Below are 23509 nucleotides of genomic sequence, written 5' to 3'. Positions count from 1 at the left end.
TGGTGGTGGTGGGGTGGCAGAGCGGCGCTGTTTCTTTCTCACCCCCCTTTTGGAAATGTTTTTTTTCCTCAACACAGCAGCGTGCAGTGGGGGTTTGAGCAGAAACAGGTGTGAAAAGCGATATAATTCATTTCTGCGCTGGCAGAGGAGGCCAGGAGCCTCGCTGTTGTGGGCCCCGGGTGGTGGAGGAATCTAGACCGGGGTGGGAGGAGGGTGAGAGGAGGTGATGGATGGATGGATGGATGGATGGGTGGGTGCACTACTCGTTAGAGATCAGATAATTCCCCTTTTTGGACAGAAACAAAGAACAATATGAAAATGCTGCGCGCTGTAAATTCTTGAACTTCTCGGCTTCACAAGCCGACATCTAAACAACAGAAGAAAAAAAACCTTCCAGGTCAGAGTTCGCCATCGCCTCAGATGCCATTATTCTTCAGCTGTTTATTGCTGGAGCCTGGATATGTCAGCGCCCTGGTCACCCGCGGCAACCCTGACCCACCACGGCAACCCGTTCTCCCAGCTAAAGGTTATGATTCAACCCGATCCACAGCACAGAGACACTATATGTATTTTTTCGCATCCAGTTGTCCTGTGATTGTCGTTAGACTTGTTTGTCTTACTTATCCGCGGCACAAATTAAATTTCTCATGTGCATAATTACGATTTACCATCCAAGCCACCAAGGCGCCTTGTTAATAGCTCTGAAAATGCATCAAGAAGGGAGCTGGAAAACCAGAACATCAGCTGACTTTTTTGTGTTTTCATTCATTGATTCATAAAGGCACAACAAAGGCACGGCATCCGCCTCGATACTGTAAGGTAATACAGTGGCCTATGTGGTCTGGTGTCTCCAATTAGGTCTTAATTTAATCTAAGTGGTGGTCAGAATCTTAGGCGCCACCGCATTAGGATTTCAAAGAGGTCCTAAGAGACGACAGACAGATGGACAGATCTGCCAAAGGCCTGGCGTGACATTGTGATGAGACAGAGCGGCAGAGGAGGGAAAAAAAACAAGAGAACAAGTTGGTCTTATGCTCGCCGCTTTTATTCGGTTTCAGATACTTTATCTCGAGGAAGGGCGCTGGCTTCAGGGCTGTGTGTGTGTGTGTGTGTGATTCGCTCTCTGAAGTGTGTGCGTCGGTTCGTTCGTACGTTTGGAAGCAATGACTCGTCCCTACCAATCGCAGGAGTGGTTGGTGTCAAAGACGAGGCAGCTGAGTCAACCTGCCCACCCCCACCACACACACACACACACACACACACACACACACTGTGCTCCAACCCCCACATTACCCCACACCTTGTAATGAAAACATCATCAATTATCCCTCTTGACAGGCCCCAGGGACCAAAGGCAGACAGCAGCTCTCTTTGGGGGCTTCTCTTTGTGGACTGACCCTCGCACACAAACAGACTTGTGACACTTTGCAGCCATTTCACGAAGGACGTACATGAGTTTTGTTTTAAAAAAGCTGAAGTTCTGATGACTCTGGGTTCTTTAGGAGATGGCGACGCTGGTCCGTCTGGTGGGGGGTGTGAGCGTGGATCTGTATGTGGGGCACCGGGGTGGGGCGGTGCGGGGGTAATGGTATGGCCGGGGCAGAGGGAAGGCATCAGTCCTGACTCCTGAAAGGCCATCTGTGTCATGATTGATGGATGGAATGATGGATGGATGAGTGGACGAACAGATGGGTGCAGTAGATGCGGTAGAAAGACTTGGCACATGTTGGAGCTCCGACAATACCCCGGTCCGTGTGAATATCGGCGTTTTATTGTCATTTATGGCGTTAGTCGGTGATTCAGTTTGCACCCCGCTTCCCACCCTTATTAACCCTCTGAACCCCCAAAACCTGCCGACAGGGTTAGAAAGCATGTTATCTTTAAAAATATTGCCAAAAATGAGCCATTCATCAGAAAGAATCAACTGATTTTCTCATTTCCAGCAGTCGTTGAACTCTAGGAAGTTCCATTCTGTTGGAAAATCAAAGCTATTTAATCAAAATCAGTTTGTTCTACACGTCTCATGTAATAATGAACCTAAAATAAGCAGTTTTTACTCATGTGATCCTGTAAAAAGAACAAAAAAACTTCCAAAAATGAAAATATGTGGGCACTTGGAAAAATGTTGGACATGTTGATTCCAGATTATTTTAAATTTTCGTAAAATAAATTTTTGCCTTTTGCAGATTTATGGCATTATAACTTTGTCATACTGCACAGAAGACATTTTGAGTTTTCTCTACTTTGCATAGAGGTACACAACCTTCTTATTGCAGTGAAAAAAGAGCCCACAGTGAAAAAAAAGGTGACAAACAACTTTAACTCAGATTGTGATGTATTTCCATGTGACGCTGTGTTTATATAGAAGCCATATTGTTGAATTGAGACCAAATATTAGCCAATTATAGGAAGAAAACAGTTGATATTTTGAATATAGAACAGAAAAAGTACATTTTATGGCTTAAAGGTGAACATTTGTACTCTAAATAAGAACGCAGTCCAAAGCTGAGTCGGTGATTTCAGTTCTTCTGGATGTTCTTTCGCCATATTTCCACCAGTCTGAAGAATTAGCTGCAAATATTTACGGCTACGAGTCCAGCTCGGGTCATTTATGAAGTTCCTTTACGTTTCTGGCAACGCTTCGCTTCAACCTTTTCTCCCACTTTCTCCTCGCCGCTCCTTGTCTCGTTTTACCCCTCCATTTAAAAGCCCTCAAGGGCAGTTAACTTTTAATTCATGTCACCTTTGAACTTTTCCAAAATGTCTGCCACAGATCTAAACCAAAAGAAAGCCTGTGTGAGTGTGTGTGAGTGTGTGTGTGTGTGTGTGAGTGTGTGTGTGTGTGCAGCAGATCTGGCTTCAGTCAAGAGGCGGGTTGGTGTGTTTCCTTGAGAACGTGAGAACTTTACAGACCCTCAAGGTCGGCCAGTAGCGCTGGAGGAGATCACCAGTTACATACACAACGATCCGCTCATGTTTAACACTACGGGAGCTCATTTTTTAGTTTTGCTGATGACGATGATTCTCCAGCGTTTCTAGTCTCGGTGACACATCAGCGGCGTTTTGTCTTTAATGCAAAGAGATTAAACATCAAGGTGAGGGAATATTTAATTTCATTCTTTATACCTCATCACCGTTATTGCCGTCTCCTCTTTTTCGCTTCGCCATCCTTCTTCTTCTCCCACCTCCCCCTTCAACTCTCATATAATTTCATAGTTGGGAAACTATGAAACAGTTCAGTGTGTGGTTTCATTGTTGTACGTCAGGATGATTGATGGCTTCATGCTGAAGCTGTGTTTCACACTAGTTCTATTTTTCATTATCAGCTGTATGTGAAGAGTGTGTGTGTGTGTGTGTGTGTGTGTGTGTGTGTGTGGATGTGTGTACTGAGTGGATGCAGGCCCAGTAACTCAGATATGTGAAACCATTCTTGGTTTGGTACCCACTAATCAGTTTACAATGATCTGCAAATCCCGAGAAGAGGCTCACTCTCGGCTCTCAGACACACTCGGATGCATTCACACGACGCGCACACACACACACACACACTCACACACACTCTCACACACACACACACAGGGTTTTGCATCGACCCACAGCCATGACGTCAGCGGCTGGGTGGGGTGTGGAGTTCCCCACCGTCCCTGTGGAATTTATTGGAGACTGAGTGGCAAGTTGACATGTGGAAGAGTCAGGGAAAAATATTGTCATAAGTCTGTGGTTAGCTCCGATGAAATGATTCGCTTAGCGGGGGATTAGCAGTTGCTAGCTTCTCACATAAACTCCAACATGTTGCGTGTTTTTTTTTTTACTATTTGTCTAAAACTCCCCCAAATGAAGGTTTGGCCGACAAACTCCCTTTCGAGAGTTTAGCATAGCCTCGGAGTGTAGCATGATTTTTGTTCAGCCGGTGATATATTAACTCTGCTAAGTGTGAAATCACATTAGCGCTAGCTGTTAGCCATTATCCATTAGGCTGTGTTTGGCGATCCAGAGGATTGTGGGATATTTTCTGGCTGGAGTCAGCAGCTCAATACCTTTTACTTACAGCAACTGCAGCAGCTTGCCCTAGATACATTGACTGTGTGTGTGTGTGTGTGTGCAGCTGTGTGCGATTGCATATGCAGTTGTGCTATTATTTGTATGTGTCAGCCTCATGTCTCTTTTGTAAATGCCAAGTTGAGTGTGTTGTTGCGTGCCTTTGTGTCTCACTCCGTGCGTGCGCTCGGCGGATGCGGCGGCTTTGCCATTGTGGTAATCAGTTTGCGCGTTGGCTGAACTAATTTATCAATTCAGTTCCTCCCACTTGTATCCTCTCCCATGCGTGAACCCTCTCTACACTGCGTCTCCCTCTCAGACAAAACACTCCTTTCTGAAAAACCATAAGGGTTTCCTATCTTTTATGCATGCCTCCTGCCTCTCTGACTTCTCCCTCGCTCTCTCCTCCTTTCTTCCACGACTCCCTCTCGCTTCATTTTCCTGTAATGTACATACAGCTGTGTTGCCTTACATTTTAATGGCCTTGAACCATGATATCATAGCAATATTTTTGCACTTGTGCTATTTCAAAGACATGGGAGGGGAGGGGAGCTATGATTTATGGATGGGATCCTGTGATATTCTCACCATTTTACACCTGCTTGAGTTATAATTGCGTGATTCAAGTTTTCTGCGTGAGATTGGCGACGCGTTCGAGGCCCGGTGGCGCCGGAGCTACGACCGCCGGCTGGTGCTGCGTTCACACTTGACCAGGTGACCCAAGGTGCTTCTGGGGAGGAGGGGGGGGAGGGGTCACGGTCAGGTGTGTGTTCATCTGGGTGTGTGTTTTGTGTCCAGTGGAGTGAGGGGAAATCATAGCTAGTGAAGCAGGTGGTGAACGCAGACAGGCAATAACTCATGGTGGAGGAGCTGGACGGAGCTGAGGGCGGCCAGGGAGGGAAAAACCTCCACCGGCGCATTCCTCTCACTTTTCATCTCGCCTTTCTTCTGCTCCCTCTTTAGCAGGAAACATGTTGCTCCTGTCCTCGCGTCTTTCCGTTTATCTCCGTATTTCCAGCTTTCTGTGTTAGCAGTAGCAGGAGGGCGACGTGAGCGCCGGGCTCAGGGTGCTGCTCACTTGTTTGTTACGACAGATTAAGTCATTGATTTGTAAAAGCGGTGCACTGATGGAGAAGGCCCTCTGCTGCCGGAGACGGAGGGGAGAGGGGGGAAGGATGACGGGAGAAAAATGGAGGAGGCTGGAAAGATCAGAGCTAATTGTAAAGAGACGAGTTAAACGGGAGGTGGGAGAGGAAAAAAAGGAGGCAGTCTGAGATAGTTAAGCAAAAACGCTAAATATAGAACAGAGGGATGGAGGGGGCGGGTGAGGAAGATGGAGGGAAGGAAGGAGGGAGGGGTGGAGGTGTACTTTGAATGACAGAGATGTCAGAGGGAGGGATGGGAGGAGGAGGAGGAGGAGGAGGAGGTGGGGGGCGAGTGTGAAAGCTTCATCTTTCAATAACATCGGCTGCATCCTCCTTCCGTCTTCTGCTCGCTGCTTCAAAGAGCATAAGGGAGCAATTGTGAAATACCTTTACCTAGTTTCAGCATTCCCCCAACTCGGGCTCTCTTCACCCCCCCCCGGGGCCAACGGTGAGTTTCTAATTAAAACGTTGGGGGCAAAAGGGTAATTATGATAATAACATAATAATATCGCCGGGGTTATTAGAATGTTCTGTGGTCCCCAAATTGCTTCCTCTGAGGGATCAGATTTCAGTGGCATTACGTAAAGTCAAATTTCCTTGAAAGTCAGGTGAAATGAAACGTATTCCCCCGCGGTGGAGGTGCAATCTGAGGATCCGATTCCCTCTTGTGTGTGTCACGGACATGCGTCTAAAAAAAGCCCTTCAGTCTCTCACCACATCCAGCTCCCGTCTCCCGTCTCGCTTCCGAGTCCAAAGCGTCTGTGTGGTTAGGAAATCTACTTGTTTGTGCAACGCCTTTTTGTTTTCGCCGCTTTGAACTCGCTGGTAATAGCTTCTTCTCTTGCAGCACCGTGCAACAAGTTCGCCGTATTGTAGCCGTGTACAACAAGAGAACATTTGTTTTTAAGCTTAGAGAAAGCTAGCTCGGAGCGCTGTAGCTGGGAGCTGGCACGCTGGCGCTCTGAGGGGCATCCCACTGTTTTCTCTCAGCTTACTGTGGTACCTGACTGGGATGAGGCTTTGTGGATCCCTCTTACTCCCCATTTACACACCCCCTCATTCCCAGGCAGCCCTGAGGCAGCCCACCTCCAGCTGTGGCTGCCGTTCTCCGCGCCGCTTGGTGCGAGTACCGATTGCTTTGGAGTGCCTCCCCTCTCTCAAATAGGCGGTAATTACGGGCTTAAAGAGGTTTAGTGGTCCAGCAAACTACATAATCACCCCTTGAATTAGCCCCAGCTCATCAGCCTCAGTCCAACGAGCAGCGCTTACCACTAGCACTAGCTAGCATGCTGCACCCCCTTCCCTTTATTGCACAGAGGGAAGCACAGCAGCAGGTGTTGTGCAACATCCGGCCCCCTTAATAAATTTAGCCTCCCCCGAGCTGGAATAGGGAGGACTAATGAAGCACACCTTCACCGTTAGCGAGTACACACACACACACACACACAACGCGTACAGTACATAATATAAGACGCTCAGTATCAACAGACCTCACCCTTTACATTCTGCGCGCAACAATGCAGCACTTTGTTAAGACAAGACCTGGTCATGTGCATACATGCTATAAGCTCCAGTACACACATCGGCTGGAGACCCACCCAGCGCTAAAGCACACGGATCACCGTTCACACCCTGCAGCGGCGACGGCGCTTCCCATGCACTCTGTGATATACCCTTAGAGTGTCAGAAAGGCGATGAACGATATTAATCATCCATTATGGTGGCGGAGGAGCTGGTAATGCAGCACGTTGTCTAATCCACTTTGTACGAGAGCTTTAATGACATACTTTTCACCCTTTGCCTCTGCAGCTAACTAGCTTTATCTCGTTCCCATAGGCAAGAAGAGCGCTGAGAGAGTTCCCTAAATCAACAAAAGCTGTTTTTTAGCGAGGAAAAAAATGCTCATTAATGAATGCAAAAACCCAAGAACATCTGTTTTCTTTTTTTTTTCTTTATCTCCAGATGAGATGGTAGAGATGTGATGACAAAAACAGTTTGCGCCGGGTTTTCTTCTTCTTTCTGGTGCATATATCGAGGTTTCCCCCCCGCAAAAAAAAAAGAAAATAATAAAAAAAACGGAGCGGTAAATTATTCATGCAGGCTTTGAGCTGCTTTATGAGGACCAATACGACAAAAGAGGCCGTTCCTGTTGTAAGAGGAGGACGTTTGTTCTGCTCAGAAGGCCGTCGCATCCCGCCGCCGCTTCACTTCGAGTCGCTCAAAAGATGTGTTTTTTGCGCTGTTTTGTTATTTTGCATTGGAGCAGCCTGAATCAGAGGAAATTAGGTTAGGGGTGCTTTGTTTTTTTTCTGTTGTTGTTTTGTTCACTCTCACTCCCTTTTCTTTTTTTTTCTCTTTAATCCCCCCTTTCTCCCAGAGCCAGCTTTGTTGCTGGGTCCCTGCTCCCTAATGAAGTCAAAGGGATGTCAGTCGATGCCACCTACACAGAAAGGAATTTCAAATGGCGTAGCTCTCACGGCGCAGCGTGCGGCGCACACACACAGGATGAAACTTCCACTGAACGAGTAAAAAAAAAAACCAACAACAACAAAAAATAAAATAAAATTGGGGGAAATTGGAAGCTTGTTGTGTGAGAAACAACAGGCTTATAGTTTGGAACGCTTGTTCTAAAGTCTGCTCATGCTCAGGGTTCGGCCCATTTGTTGTTAGCATAACAATGTGCTCGCCTCCCCAAATATTTAAGGTAATCTCATACACGTCTGGCAGGAGCAAGGCTACGCTTCCAGTAAATGATGTGTGTGTGTGTGTGTGTGAAGACAGTTTGGTATGATACAGTGATGCCCTTCTAGCCAAAAAGGCCCCCGGATTAGCCGTCAGGCATTCCTGATGGGCAGCTCGGTTTCCGCAGAGATTTGACCTGGGACCAGTGAGGGGAGCCGATCTGGCCGAGTCAAGGCTGCTCGCTTTTACCTTAACGGGCGCATGCAAGTCAATAACCAGGCATAGTGCTGCTGCTGCTGCTCAACCAGCTGGGCGTCGGGGTTTACGGTGACGGGACAAAATAACCTCCGCGATAAAAACACTACAGTAAACCGTTTTACATTAACAAGTTGTTTACTGGGAGTCATTTGCATTTTTTGGCGTCTTTGCGCCTTGTGGCGAACCCGAACCATCTGCTGGTAAAGTAAGCTAACTTAAAATACCACTGACCCATGTGTGTTCTCCACAGATTGTGCAGAGTCACGGCCTCTCTTCTTCTTCTTCTTCTTTTTTTTCTTTTTGAGGGACATCACATGCGCTGCGACAACATATGATTTTCGTCTCTCTCATTCCTCCCTCCGTCCCCGCTTCATGGCCGCAGTTTTAAAAAGCTAATGTGGCGTGTCAAGCCTTTTTAATGGGATGCACAGAGGCTTGGGAAGCGCGGCTTTAAATAGAAATATATGCAACGATAACGCCGTAATGCTAATGGCTGGGGAAGGAACACTGAGGGGACTGTGGCTGCAGTGAATTGGTTAACAGGGGTGTAATCACACTCATAGAATTTCTAGAATAATGTTATTTACGCAAAGATGCTCGAGGTTTATTCGTGAGCTGACAAATGTGGCGTTGTTTTCCAGAGCAGAAAGTAGAGAAAAAAAAGTGTTTTAATGTTGGTTTAGTCAAATTACAAAACAAAAAAGAAGTGTTCAGGGAAGCTAAAGCTGCTTTTTACTGAGGAGGTGAGATGAAAAAAGAAAAGAGAGAGCAGCAGAAAGATAAAAGACATTTCTGAAATAGCCCTCCTCTTCTGGTGAAGTGGAGCATCCCCGACTTTGCTTTCTTTTCTTCCCTCCTCCCTTCGACTCAGGTGAGACTTTAAACAGAAGCAAAGCCAGAATTAAGGGACCTGAAGGCGTCCGATTCTGCTTTACGCTCCGGCAGATGAGATTATTCTAAGAGTTTGTTCTGTTTAAAAAAAAAAAAAGGTCGAAGGTTCAATCGAGTGAACTTGAGCATGGCATCGGAGGGAAACGGTTTCTCCCATATTGTAAGCTACTCAAGCTTCAGGTTTCTGAGACATAAATGAAGAACGCAGGACAGGAAATTTAGAATCATAACAGTGCGGCTTTTGTGAGCGCAGGGTCAGGTAGCGTCTGAAATGTAAGTCCTCTGAAGCCTTCCTTTTCTAATATCTTTATTAATTCAATACGGCTACCGACTTCTGCAGAGCCTCTCAGCCGTCTGAAGCTTTGATTCTTTTATTGCGTTTAAGACTAAAAACTTGTAATTCCCATTGTTTTTGTGGCTTGTTTAATTGGTAGCCGTAATAGTTTTCCTCCCATCTCGCCTGACAGAGTTCTCTCCTGGGTTAGGCACGGGACAAGGGGAGTAAAGAGGGGTTTCACAGAATATTTATGCTCTTATCTCTCTGCTAAAACCCCGGGGCTCCACATATCCATTTCCATGTCTCCTCCCCTCGCCTCCTCCTTCCCTCTGGTTCCTCCTCATATCTATCTATCCCTCTCTTGTTCTTGTCTGAGGAGGTCGGGGAGGAAGACGGTCAGACGGGGAGGGGATGTTACTGATGCTGTGTTATTCACACACACACATCTGTGCACAGAAACACACACACATATGACCAGCTGGACTTAGTTGCAACGCACACACTGGCGCTGAGGTTAACTTACAAAGCAGAGCGAAATCTCCCGACTCTTAATGGACTCGCACATGCGCTGGGATTGATAAGACGCACACAAAAAAAAAAGAAAAAGAACGCAGCAAAAACACGCAAAGCCCTCCTGGCACCCACATGCTCCGAGGCCGAGCGGAGAGAGCAGCGAGCAGGGTGGAAATTCTCATGAAAGGAGTTGTATATTTGGAGAAGACATATCATTAAGATAGGCGGAGGGAAGGAGGGAAGGGAGGGAAGGATGCGCAGAAACTTTCCATCTGCTCTTTTAAAGAACATGTTATTGCTTTTCTCACTAAAAGGCCTTTCTCTCTCTCTCTCTCTCTCTCTCTCTCTCTCTCTTTTCCCTCTCAAGCCGCTGAACCGCAGCCAAAGGCCGTTAAGACACCAGAATCACTCACAGACAATATTAAAACTGGGCGACTTGTTGCCGCGCGAGGAGCTAAATCACAGTGTTTTGACAGATAGGAGCTAATTTGGAGGTTTGGAGGAAAAAAAGAGGAGGACAAAAACAGTTCTGATGTGCTGGCTTCCTGACCACCTCGTCTTGCATTAAGTGTTGTTGCTGTTTTGCTTTGTGAAAACTCGGGAGGAAGTTGTGTGAAAATCGCGAGTCGTGCGACGCGAAAACACTCAGTTACAGCTACATGATTACGTTGCAGTGTTTTGTAGCTTATTCTGCAAAACGCTCACTCTTCCCCGTGCAAAACGTGTTCAGAAGAAATCATGCCGTGCTCCTTGTGCTGCTCGTCCGAGATTGAGATTGCGTGTCTGTTTGTGTGCGACCGGTTGTGTATATCTGTCTATCTATGTGTTCTGGGAAAGCCGGAGGGTGGGAAGCATCGAGACAGGGTGTGTTTGTGCTGCTTCGTGGCCCCCGGCGTGGCGGCGGGCCCCCCGATATCACGAGGAAGACACTCCTGCTTCTACAGATCTACGGCGCGGCGGCGGCACGGACACATAGATCTCCCCTTGTTCGGTCGGCTTTGTTTGTGGAGAAGAAAGAGTGCAGAGGCAGGTTTCTCACATGATGAGCTGATATTAATATGTCAGAAGTCAGCGTGTGTGTGTGTGTGTGTGTGTGTGTGTTTGTGGTTTCTATATGTACAGCCGTCAGATGACACAAGCCCCGAAGAATAATGTTTTCTCACTTTTAGGACAAACGCAGTTAAACGGTTGTTTCAGTTCTGATATTATCTGATCGGGCTGCAATCGGGGAAGGATGTTTGTGCACGCTCTCACACACTGCTGTACATGAATGGACGCTCAGTTCACATGCCGACAACACACACACACACACACACACACATAAAAAATGGTTGCAGAAAAGAAGTGGACACAAATTTGGCCGGAGGCGACAATGCAATTATAACTTAGCGCATGAAATTAGCCTCCTTGTGTTCCCATTCCCCCGCAACCAATCACATGGACAAGGGAAGGCTGGGAAAAAAAAAGAAAAATTAGTCTCCTCTCTCTCTCTCTGCCGGGTTGTCCCAGCATTAAACACAATCCTGTTCATTATGCGCTGAAAAAACTGTGATGAAAAAAATGAAAAAGCTGGCGCCGCGCTGATTTTGCACGTCTGATTGACTATCAAGGGTGTGTCGTCCTGCTAGATTTACTGCACGAGTTGTCGCCTGCTGCTGGTCACCACGTCGTCAGATATTAACCGAATAAATGCTCAGAAGAAGGACCTTTTTCTTTTTGCACATCTTCAAGAAAATAAAAGCAATTCAGTGAAACTTTCTCTGGTAGTTTGCACCAAAGCGTGCGGCCATGTTTATGCGCCGCTTCCTTCTGGATTCTACTCAGTCCTCCGGTCCGAGCCGTCCCTCCGACAATCTATTCTCTCCCTCGCCGCCCGTCTCCCTCCTCTTCTGCTCTTTTATAGCCGGCCTATGGTGTTCAGCACAGTCCATGTCTTGTCTCGGTCATGAACAGCACATTGTCCTCGTCGAACAAGGCTCCGTGCAACTGTGATGCCCCCCCACCACCCCCGTCACTCTAATATAAATCAACACACTCCCCGAGTTCACATTTATCCAATTTATTCATTCTATATATTTAAACAGGTGGCTCAACTTTAACTGTTCTCAGCTGGCTTCTCGTCGGGGGGGCCGGCGAGGTTTATATTTAAACGCCGGCCGAGCTCGGAGTCAGTTCAGTCCGTCGGTCGGTCCAACAGGCGGACGGTTGTTTATCAGGCGTTTGAAATGAAAAATAGTTTTAAAAGAAGTGGCTTCATGACAGAGGATTGATTAAAAATGAGAGCTAAGTTAGAATAAAACAATTTAATTTACTCATCTCTGTCAGAAGTGTGAGTTTGTTTCACCCTGTCGCTGTTTTTTTTTTGGTTTAAACGTCCAAAATTGGAATAAATGACTCCATAAGTTGGCAGTTAAACCGTTTTGGCTGCTGGTCCAACAGGTGAGCTGCTGTTTATCAGGTGTTCATGTCTCATTTTTGAGGAAAAACATCAGAAAAACCTTCGTGTAAAGTGAGATAACTTATCTTTCATCAGTGCGAATGAACAAAAATCCTGAAAAAGTGGCTCGATTAAAAAAAACAAGTTAAATTAACTCGTCTCTGTGTGATGAAAGATTTAAACTGAGGACGTCTGACTTTGTTTCAGGTGGATATGTTGATATTTACGCTTTAAAAGCCATCAAAAGATTTGATGAAGTGACTTTCTGAGCTGGCGCTGTGTCATTTTTTATTTTTTTTTTGGGAGGGAAATTCCTGGCGCTATATTAAGCTGGTGCTCCTTAAGAATGGAACCTAGAGGGCTTTCTGTACTGGAAGCTGCTGCGCGGAAATAACTCCAGCAAAAAAAAAAAAAAAAGGCGAACTTAACAAAGTCATGTTATTGTACAAAGTGCAATGAGGATAAGAGCAACCGGCGGCAATAAAGAGGAGAGATCGTACATTCTCTCGTCTGTATTCCATCGTGTTAATGTTATATATTCCCCACTCGCTGATTACATATGCAGCGGGGTGAAAGGGGGGCCGTTGACGCGAATATATTTGTGTAAGAGGCTGCCTAATTACCAGAGCTGGTTCTCCACTTCACTTAACTTTCTAATTGGCTTGCCTTTTTGGCTGCCATTAATTACAAGATTTCATATTCCATTAATGATTGGAGGAGGGGTGGTGGTGGTGGTGGTGGTGGTGGTGGTGGAGCTCGGTGAATACGCACACACACTCCTTACAGTATACATCCAGATAGACGTGCACACATCCCGACACCTACGCACCGCTGAGCACCAGCACACATCTCATTCCTCTCATTACTGCTGGTGTGGATGTGTAACCTGTAACATCTCTTTCTCCACTGAAAGGCACATCAAACCCTCCCCACCTTCTCCAGAAACAAGAAGCTTCATTAAACAATTTGTGCCTTTTTTTTTTTTTCCTTTCTAACTTTGGTCCTCCTTTTCCGCAGCATCCCTACCCCTCAGAAGAACAGAAGAAACAGCTGGCGCAAGACACAGGCCTCACCATCCTACAAGTGAACAACTGGTGAGTCTTGTCGGAGTTTACATGCAGTCGATGGCGGGGGTTTTGACCCCCCAGGCTATCCCAGTTCTTAATGATTGGAATTAATGCCTCCACTCCACCCCTATTTTCATCTCACACACGCACGCAAACACACACCGCTTACCGAATCGTCCTCACCTAGATCAATCCATCTAAAGAGATATGGCCTGGAGTGATTTTCCAAACCAACAGCCTAACTCGGCCCAAACATGAGCATCCATGTTAATTAAGAGTCAAACTACTATCTGAAAACATCCAATAAAATCATCCAACATGCACAAGTTATACAAGAATGATTACTTGAAAAGTGTTAGCTCTGAGAATAATTTAGGGTTTTTTACTTTGGCTGACTTATTTGGAGTTTTTTTTTTTTATTTTAGAGCATCGCCTTCTGCCGTGATTTGCTTTAATCTCTTCGGTGAAGATCGCATTTAACATTTATTCTCTCTCTCTGGAAAGACATTCATTCACAGATTATGCGCTTCGATTATTTCCCTACAAACGACGGCGACGTGCGAGAAAGTAAAACAGGAAAAAAAAACTTTCCCCGAGAAGCGTGATTAGTTTTTGTCGCCGTTATCCTCAAATCGTTATTAAAATTCCACTGACCGTAAATTAGGATTATTTAGTACTTGTTTTCCATAATGCATTTAGCATTTGAAGTCGTCCTTGTTAGCGAGGGAGCGCTCAGACCCGATCGCTAACCCGCCTTTGCAAATTACTGCTCCGTAAGTGCCAACTAGCCTGTTAATTGGGCGCAAGTGTGACGGGCCGCGGCCATAAAATAAGCTCGCTAACTATCCATTTTAACCTTAGGTAACGCTGTAAAAGGTAGAAAGGGGCCCTGTGTCCTTGTGCGGCTACTCTTATCAGAGAGATGGCTATCAGCGCGTGCTTAGTGTTATTAGCCATGTCTAATTAAAGGGGCTGCAGTCGGCGGGTAACCGTGGCGAGAGCCCCGGCCGAGGGTGTTTGATCTGAGCGGCCCCCTTCAAAAATAATCCTTCAAAGTATCGGTCGGTCGCTAGGTATGAAAGTGGAGACCGCAGGAGAGAAAGAAAGAGAGTTAAAGAGCCAGACGGAGTGTAAAATAGATGAGGAGAAAGAGGAGGGAGATAAGCAGGGAGGGAGAGAAGGAGATGAGACACGATAACTCCCCATTACCAGCAGGCTAATGATGTTAACATTATTCCCAGCCATTGTTCAATCCGAGACCTCAGAGACAGACAGACGTTAGATTAGGGTATGATGTATCAGTCTGTGGAGAATTCATTTTATACCAGGCCAAAAACAACACACACACACACACACACACACACACACAAAAAGAAGAAGGCCTCCTGACCAGAGGGAATCCTGTAGAGGTTATCAAATCACGTGACCCCTCTGAAATCCATGGGGGATCAATTCTTACAGCTGAGATAAAGCCCAGCTCGCCGTGTGTGTTTGTGTGTCTGCGTGTGTGTGTGTGTGTGTGTGTGTTTTTGTGAGTCAGACAGACAGTCACATGAACAGTAGCTTGGTCACTTAAGGCTGACTGTGTGCTCTCATTCTGTTTGTTATTTTTATTGGTAGGGGGATAGCAGCACACCCCGAAGGTGTGTACCAATGTGTGTGTGTGTGTGGAAGACCAACACACACACACTGTGTAAATCGTAGGAGGTTAATCTTGGTTTGTGGAAGATGTTGTGTGTCTGTGTGCGTGTTAGAGAGGGGAACCGGGGGTGGTTAATCTAAGGGGTATTAGCTGTTAAACCCTGCATGCTGGGATCCCGCTGCCCCCTCACATTTTGTTGTATACAAGTGTGTGTGTGTGTGTTTGTGTGTGTGTGTGTGTGCACGCTTGTCCACAGGCATATTTCCATGCATGGTTCGGTTGTTTGAGCGAAGCGAGCAGCACACTGTAGCGTGGAAGGACGATCGAGGAGGGAAACAATAAAACAGACGGGGTGACAGAGAGATAAAGAGACGGACTGAGAAAGAGAGAAGGAGTCGAGGTGGAAGAGATGACGGAGGGAAAAATAAAAAAAAAAAAGAAAGGAAAGACGGAGAGGAGGAGAGAGAGAGGTTACGTTAGGGGAACTGCCATTTCACAGGCGTGTTGTTGTGCTGGTTGGGAAGCCCCGTCATTGGGTGTCTCCATAGCAACCCCTGGTGATGTTACCTCCTGACCCGCGGATTTGGTGAAGTCAATTTCCCCTCGATGTGATTCTGTTTGTCGGCGCTGTCGAAAAAACACACGCGCAGACACGCATGTCAGAATTCACATTTTCCTCATGCGTTCGACTCGCGCCGAGCCACGTCGGCCACTGTGAAATCAGACTGAAGAGGGCTTCAGACGGCACAAAACACTCGGTGCGAGGGTGTTTCACGGTCACACGAGGGCCACCGGTGCTGAATTCGTGTCAAACGGCCGCAGATGAACCGCGGGCCATCCGTGTTTGTTGTCCCAGCGGAGGAGGACGACTCCGAAGAAGACAACATGTTCAAGCAGCATACGTAAACACAGACGGCCATCCTTTATTAACATGTGCAATATGCTTTATCTCACATATATGATCACACAATATCTGTCATGCCGCCGCTCACGCACACACCGTGGATGTGTTAACACACATGTCGATGTGCATTATTGATGAGCGAGCGCGCGGCAGGGCTCAGCAGATTAAATAAAAATGCTAAAGGCCGGCAAGGGGCGCAGATCACTCATGAATTATTGGCAGAAATACGCAGCACCAGGGAATCTCAATTTGAATGGAGAGAGTGTGTGTGTGTGTGTGTGTGTGTGTGTGGCAATGCATGTTCATATTTATATAGCAGGAGCATATATGGAGAGCATAAGGACACGCCGGACCAAATGCAAACACACCACGCCCCAGCCTAGTCACACATACAGGTCCTGGATGTGACACAGTGGGACACACACTTGTTCAAACACACAGGTAAACGCTCAGCAATGGTTTCCAATAAATACACGCAGCACATGCAGCAGCTCTGCCGAAGCTGCCTCGATTGATTCGTGCTGATAAACCCGCTGAGCTCCGAGCAATTTGTCTCATTTTTGCTCGTTTTTCACCACAACATAAAGTCCGGTTCCTGTTTGGAAGCAGAACCGCCGTGACGACAAGTAGAGAGACTCACACATGTGTTCTGTGTCGGAGAACAAAGTTATGATGAAATGTTGAATTTCTTTGATTTTACAAAAAGAGAAGACACCTGGAGCTCCCCCAGGTACCCACAGGTGTGACCAAACCTGTAGAAGAACCTGTGACTGTCTCTGTTATTAATAATCTGTTCCCTCGTTTGCCTCCTCTCTGCTCACAATGTGCAGTTCAGCCGAGTTCAGGAGAAAAGTCCCTGATTTCTTTTTGTCATGTGGCTGTCGGGAGCAGCTGAGCCACTCATGGTCACGCCGAGGAGACTCTTCACTGTTTTTTTTAGAAAAAAATGTCTGCAGAATAATGTGATTTTGATGAAACGTCTCGTTAATACGGTTAGATCCTCCCGTCTGAGCGGCACGTCGCGAATGATTTGACCGTCGGAGGGTCGAACATCAAATGACTCTGTCGCAGTTTCGGGCTTTTAGAAATGGTGTAATTTGGTGATTTTAGTTTTTATTTTTAAGACAACACGCCTTTCGAACCTCTCTGTGGGGGTTACAGCCTTAAAGATGCAGCGATATCAGCAAACTTATTGAGTAAAACGATGAGTAATGATCAAAACAAGTTCAGGAAAAAGTTCAGAAATGAGCGGCTCCAGAACCTCTACAATGAAAACAGTTTATTCTACTAGAACTACTACGGTTTTAGATCCTTTTTCTTTTTTTATTCCTCTCACTCGGCTGTAAAAGTCTTCCACACACGAGCAGCCGTCCCTCACAGGCCACCGTAGGAATGGTGTCTGATGACAAAAGCAAACAGCAGATGCAAATGAAATCATCTGTGCTTAAAATCAAACAAATCCCAAAGAGATTTATTTGCAGAGCAATTACGGCACTTCAGAATTCAAAGGAATCAGCCGAAGAGGAGCCGCTTTAAGGTTCCTCCTTTGTTTCTCTGATTCAATGCACTTCAGGAGCGGATCCGTCTGGCTGAGAGGGAGCCGGATTACTCTGTCCAAACTGTTTGGTTTAAACACAAAGGGACAGCCTCTGCTTTTTATACGAACGGACTCAAAGACACGTCCTTAAAAAAAAAAGGATCACCTGTTGGAGACGTGAGCCAGACATCAGTTAAACGAGTCAATACCCCGAAACAGCTGAGAGGTTAAGAAATTATAGATTTATGTCGTTATTTTGTTCATTTTTAAAGAGACTAAACTATGATTGACCCGTCCTGAATATGGATTAAATATGGATCAGCAGAGGCAGAAGTCAAGCGCTAATCAGATTCAGATCCGCTGATAGACTCCGGTTTAGGCCTCCGAGCAGCCGTCAAACAATCCAACCTTTTACCTGCTCGCACAATTACCGAAGCCGGGCGGCGGCTAAAAGCTCGATGCGCAGCGTATAAAATGCCTTCCTTCCCCCCTGCGCTCGCTCGTTCTCTGGATACAGTCAGTATCTCCGTGCTAAGTTCTCCTAACGCTCCGGTGATGTAAAAATCGATGGCGAGGTCATCAGGTTTCCCTTGTTGGCTGCCCCTCCCCTTCCTGCCTGCAATTTAATAATACCCCTTTAAAGGCAGTGTTTAAGCCCCGCCGAGCAATTGTTTTGTCAATAAGACCTCCTTTTACGAACGTCTTAAAAGCATGGACAGAGGCAGCGGGAGGGAGAGGGAGAGAGAGGGCCGGTGTTTAAAAGGGCAGAGTGGACGGACGTGGAGGCTACTTAGGAAGGAGCGGCGTGGACGCACATCTACGCCGCTTATCGGGTTTCTGAAAGCACCAACCGAGGACGAGCGGAGGGGAGGAAGAGGTGAGGGAAGGGAAGGAGGGCCGGGGAGAGGAGGAGGACAGAGAGGAACATGGAAACGAGGAGTTAGAAGCAGAATTTAGTTAAAAATCTGATTAGATTTGACTGATTTTTTCTTCAAATATTCACGTTTATGAGCACATCTTTGCTCATTTATCGTTAGAGGAGGAAGTTATGAAAACATTTTATTGTTTTGAGAGACTAAAAAGTCAGAAACGGTGAAATTAGCATCCAGAGCTCACATATGACCTCTCATACTTGATATACGTGCAGCTTTACGGCCTTCAAAGTAGGAATTATTAGCTGCATTTAGTTTGTAATCACTTTACCGCAACTTTAATGAGTTAAAAATCTGACTTTTTATTAAATAGAACATTTTACTTTTGTGTGAGACAAATGCCAAATGCTAAAAATCAAGTTCAAATGTGACCTCTCATGCCTGATATATGTGCAGTTATTACCTGCATCTTGTCTGTAATCCCTTTACCGCCACTTTAATTAGTTAAAAATCTGATTGTCTGATAAGATTTGACTGATTTTTCCTTCAAATATTTACATTTATGAGCACATCTTTTTATAAGATGTGGCTTTTTTTCATGGAAGTTATAAGATTTAAGTCATGAGAGACAAAATAAAGTCAAGCAAAATGGTGAAATTCTAATTCAAGGTTTAAATTTAACCTCTCATCGTTGATTTATTTGCAGTTTTCCTGCTTTTAAATGACCAATCATTACTTTGCTTTTGCTCGTAGTTAAAACTCTGATCTTCGGATTAGATTTTGCAAATTTTTCCTTCAAATATTTACATTTATGAGCACATCTGTGATCATATTTTCTAAGATGTGGCTTTTATTCATGGAAATTATAAGACTTAACTGTCATAAGAGACAAACAAAGTCAGGCAGAAGAGTGAAATTATAATCCAAGGTTCAAATTTAACCTCTCATACTTGATATATGTGCAGTTTTTAACGAGGAGCTACAACCTGGATTTTTCTTAATTAGATAAAAATCTGACTTTGCTTTCAAACATTCACTTTTACGAGAACAACGATGATGAAAACTGCTTAGATAAGACCCAAGTCGTACAAAAATAGAAAGAGCAGAGTTAAATAGTTAAATGATAGGAGGGAGACAGAGTCAAACAGGTAGAGTGAGATTAGCTGCATGGTTCAGTATGTTGACAGGACAGAAAGAGATGCTGGAACTTGTTCACACAAAGTCTTCGTAGGTGTGTGTGTGTGTGTTTTGGAATTAGCAGGCCAAGTTTCAGTCCATGCCCCGGAGCCTGTTTCATACACTGCAGCTCTGTCAGGTTGCTTCAGCCTGAAACTCCCTGACATTACAGCAAATACCACGTACACACACACACACACACACACACACACACTTGGATGTGACCTCACCCTCGGATTTCAACACCGAGTTTAAACGTGAAAATAATTTGAAAAACAATATTTTCTGCTGTCAGTTTGGGAGCGTTGCGTTGCTAACAATAGCCTTACGCAGGAATCCGTAGCCTGTGCAGACACGGCGCTCGCTGTCGTTAGTGTATTGTGTCAACACAAGTGTGTGTGTGTGTGTGTGTGTGTGTGTGTGTGTGTGTGTGTATAGGTGTCCATGTGCAGAGGCAGACTCTCCACACCGACTCTCCTCCACCACCTCCCCCTCCGTCCTCCCTCTCGCTCTGTGTTTCTCTTACATCACAGCACGCCGCCCGAGGCCAAACCTGCATTTCTCTTCATTCGCCCCTCGCTCTGTCTTTTTTATTCCCTCCTCTTTTCTCCCCCGCTACTCTCCCTCGCTTTTCAACCTCCTTTTGTAGCAGGGGAGGGGTGGTCCCAAAACATGAAAGGCGGCAGAATGTGAATGCCGGGGTCTGTTGCCGCCGCCGCCGCCGCCGCCACTCGCCGCCACTCGCCGCCATCGGCCGGTCGACGCTCTCACGTTTTCTGGCGTTGATCAAACGGTGTTGTGAAGTGAATCGGCAGGACGCGGAGGGCTGTGTGTCGATCTGGGAGAAAATAGGGCAGCGACTCCCGCAATTAACGGAAGATGACATTGATTTTGTGCAATTAAAATAAGAGACGGTTCTACGTGAAGGACAGACGGAGCACATCTCTGCTGTTGTTACGCATTTTTCATAAATCATGATGTTTTATTTGGGTAACATCAATCAATCTGCAGTCGGCTGCTTTTGATTTCGTGAAACCTATTCAACAAACTCCTTGTTTTTCATCATGTGAGGAAGTTTCTTTCTAAAACTTGCAGGCAAAGTGTTGAAAATTGCTGCAAAAACAGCACATTAATGGTTAATATTGAACATTTACCTTGACAAATCCCAGCCAGACTGCAAAACGTTTTCATATTCGACAGTGTAACTTGATTTTTCAGTAATCAGAGTACCTTAACCCTCCATCTTACTCAGTATAATTCAGTATTTAGTCCAAATTTTCTATCTTTTGAGCCAAAGTTCAGCTAAAATTCTCTTTTCTAACTCCAGAAAAACCTTCATTACTTCCCAACACATTGCATTTCAAATATTGAGCGCTAAAAATACCACAATATCCCTCCACGTCTAGTCGTATCGTACAAGCTAGCATGCTTTTTTTTTCTCCCACAATCCTTTGCGTGGCAGAATATATACGCCACATATGTCGGCGTCTTGCACGAGTATAAACAAGCTCGGGCTCCTTTCGCGCTGCAGATTGCGATGAATACATTGGCAAGATGGTCAAAGCTTCAGGCACAATGTTATGATGAAGTAGCAGCACTGTGTGTCCCGACTGGCGGCTCACTGCAACAATATGCACTCTGTGAGCTGCAGCTTCAGCTCAAAGCCAAAAACAAAGTATTAGATTTGGACGTAGAATTTTGCAGAATCGGTTTTGGTTCAAGTTTTTTTTTTTTCGACTGTAAAATGTCAACTCGTAATGCTTCAGCAGCTTTTAGGACGGAATGTATTTTGGGTTCAAAATGTGCTGCGTGTTAATAATAACTGGATGAAAGGACGCATTAAGGGAGAACGTTTCTGCTTAATATAGCCGTGCAGTGAGTTACTGTGTGTAGTCACAAAAACCGTAGACATCTGTATAAATGGGATAAATTATAAGTTAGTTATATTGAGCTTTAGGGACGTCAGCAGCTGGCTTTTACCTTTAAATGCATAAAAATACTCATCTAATATTATAACGAGCTAATATTTAGGTGTACATTGTTACAGAACCACTTATCGTCGCATCACCTTCCTCCTCATAGCGTCCCTCCCCCGTCCTCCCTCCTGCTCCTTCTGCTGACTGCGGATGTCTGCTGCCTTAAAAGCTGCCTTTGCTGGTTTCTGGGCAGCCGGTGGGATCCCCGTAGCTGCAGCCGCTGTGAGCCGGCGGGGGGAAGTGACACGCACACAGACAGGATATGACACAGACAGTATGGGAGGATTTGGGTCAACCACTGCGCCTTTTGCAAGCCCCTGTCAGCAATCCTGGCTCTGTGTGACACTGTGGTCATCTGTGTCGACCTGAGATTCTTTCTGGTGGTGTGTGTGTGTGTGTTTATTGTGGACGACACACACTGGACGCATTTACAAGCGATCCAACCGCTGAAATGTAAGAAACACACACACAGAGCCGTTTTCGGTTCGATCCCAAAGTGCTAAGAGGACGAAAGCTCGGTCCGGGGCTGTGTTTGCGGACAGCCATGTTGTTTCTGGGTGAAGCCAGGCTTCACGCCATCCCCTCGCTCTGGCATTGATGGATGACTGGCTGACTGAGTCCAAGGCTGTCTGAATGTGTGTGAAGGGAAGCAGGAACAGAGATAAAGAGAGCGACTGAGGTCACATGTGAGCGCTGCAGGCCCCCTTCTAATGTCTTATTCTCTGTCTTTTTGTCCTAATTTGTTTTGTTGTGAACCTCTGTCCTCCTGCTGTCTCTCCCAGCTGCTGTTCATGCGTTTGCCTTTCCTGCGAGTCTTATTTTAGGAGCCGCTGAATGTTGCAGAGCCTGCTCAGTCGGAGCCACTGAGTTCATGTATGTTTTTTCGAGTGGCCGACGTTTCCTCTGTGTGAGTCTGTGAGGCACCTGGTTGTCATGGACACACTAAACACACACATACACACTGAGCTCTTCTTCCACTTTGTGTGTGTGTGTGTGTTTGTGCGAGTGGTTGCCCGGCCTGTTGCTTCACTCTGTAAAACCAGGTTTAGTGGTGGATTCATGGCTCTCTTAATGGACACTGGGCTCTTGGGTAGTGGAGCAACAGCGAGTGTGTGTGTGTGTGTCTGTGTGTGTGTGTGTGTGTGCATACTTGCATTTTATGTGTGTGCAGTAATGGGGATTAAGTGACCCCATGGCTGTTCTCAGTCTAAAGCTCCTTTTAAATTTCACACTGTTTTCTTAAGTTTCCCTCCATATGTGGCGCTGGACCCTGCTAATCCGCCTCATGTTATTAGGAGCTGGATCAGCAGACCTGCATGTACCGAATGTGTATGTGCGTCGGCGGGTGTGTCTGTGCATAGCTATGCATGCTTTTGGAGATGGTTCAGGAGCCGCTCGCCTGCCAATAAAGACTCATATGTTGTGCTGACTCAAAACACAGGCCTCTTGTCTAATAACAACCCAGCCGCAGCCAAATAGCAGGAAGACTCGGTCATGTGACTCCTGCATGACCTCACTTCAACCACGCTAGTCGAGCATGTGTGTCCTATGTTGTTTTTATACGTCCGAGCGTGTGCGAACACACGTGGCCGTCGCTGTGTCACTCAGCTAATCCTGGCATCACGCGTACGTTGCCAAAACATGCACACGGCATTTTTCCACAGATCTGGTTGCATGTCGTGTGCGTACGAGTGACAAATCTATGACTACTTGGAGGCAGCCGATTGGTCCGAGCAGCTTTGGGGAAAAACGGCGAGAACGAGAGGAGAGAGCGATGCTATTGGGCGACAAGCGAGCGCACGTAGCACTCAGCGCGCCGTGTGGTGCGTTCGCAACTGTGTGCGTGCATGTCGGTGTTGGTACTTGTTGAAAGCTGCACAGACAAATTAAGGAGAGTCCGCTGTCTTTGCACAATATTAGCTCGGGCTTACTCAGAAATAGCTGCAACCTTTTTGTGCACAATCCACCATCTCAGCTCAGACGCTTTCAGGATCAGTGGTTCGTTTTTCTTTGCTCAGAACCCACATAAATGGTCTCAAGATGTAGCTGAGATGGTAAAAGGATGATTTCTTACATTTTTCCTACACATCTCCA

The 23509-nt window shown here is 46.1% G+C and overlaps 1 protein-coding gene across 1 annotated transcript in view; it reads left to right on the top strand.

Annotated features, from left to right (window-relative positions):
* Positions 1 to 23183, top strand: part of meis1b (Meis homeobox 1 b) — a 63685-nt gene extending 40502 nt beyond the window's left edge. The window contains exons 9-10 of the mRNA XM_008302542.1: positions 13259 to 13344; positions 23173 to 23183. Of these exons, the coding sequence (XP_008300764.1) occupies positions 13259 to 13339 (81 nt within the window). The 3' untranslated portion in view covers positions 13340 to 13344; positions 23173 to 23183. The remainder of the gene's footprint in view (positions 1 to 13258; positions 13345 to 23172) is intronic.
* Positions 23184 to 23509: the final 326 nt, after the last annotated feature.

The sequence above is a fragment of the Stegastes partitus genome, unplaced genomic scaffold (genome assembly GCF_000690725.1).
Source record: "Stegastes partitus isolate 25-593 unplaced genomic scaffold, Stegastes_partitus-1.0.2 Scaffold1832, whole genome shotgun sequence".
NCBI classification, from domain to species: Eukaryota; Metazoa; Chordata; class Actinopteri; family Pomacentridae; genus Stegastes; species Stegastes partitus.
This window is presented reverse-complemented; position numbering and strand designations above follow the sequence as displayed.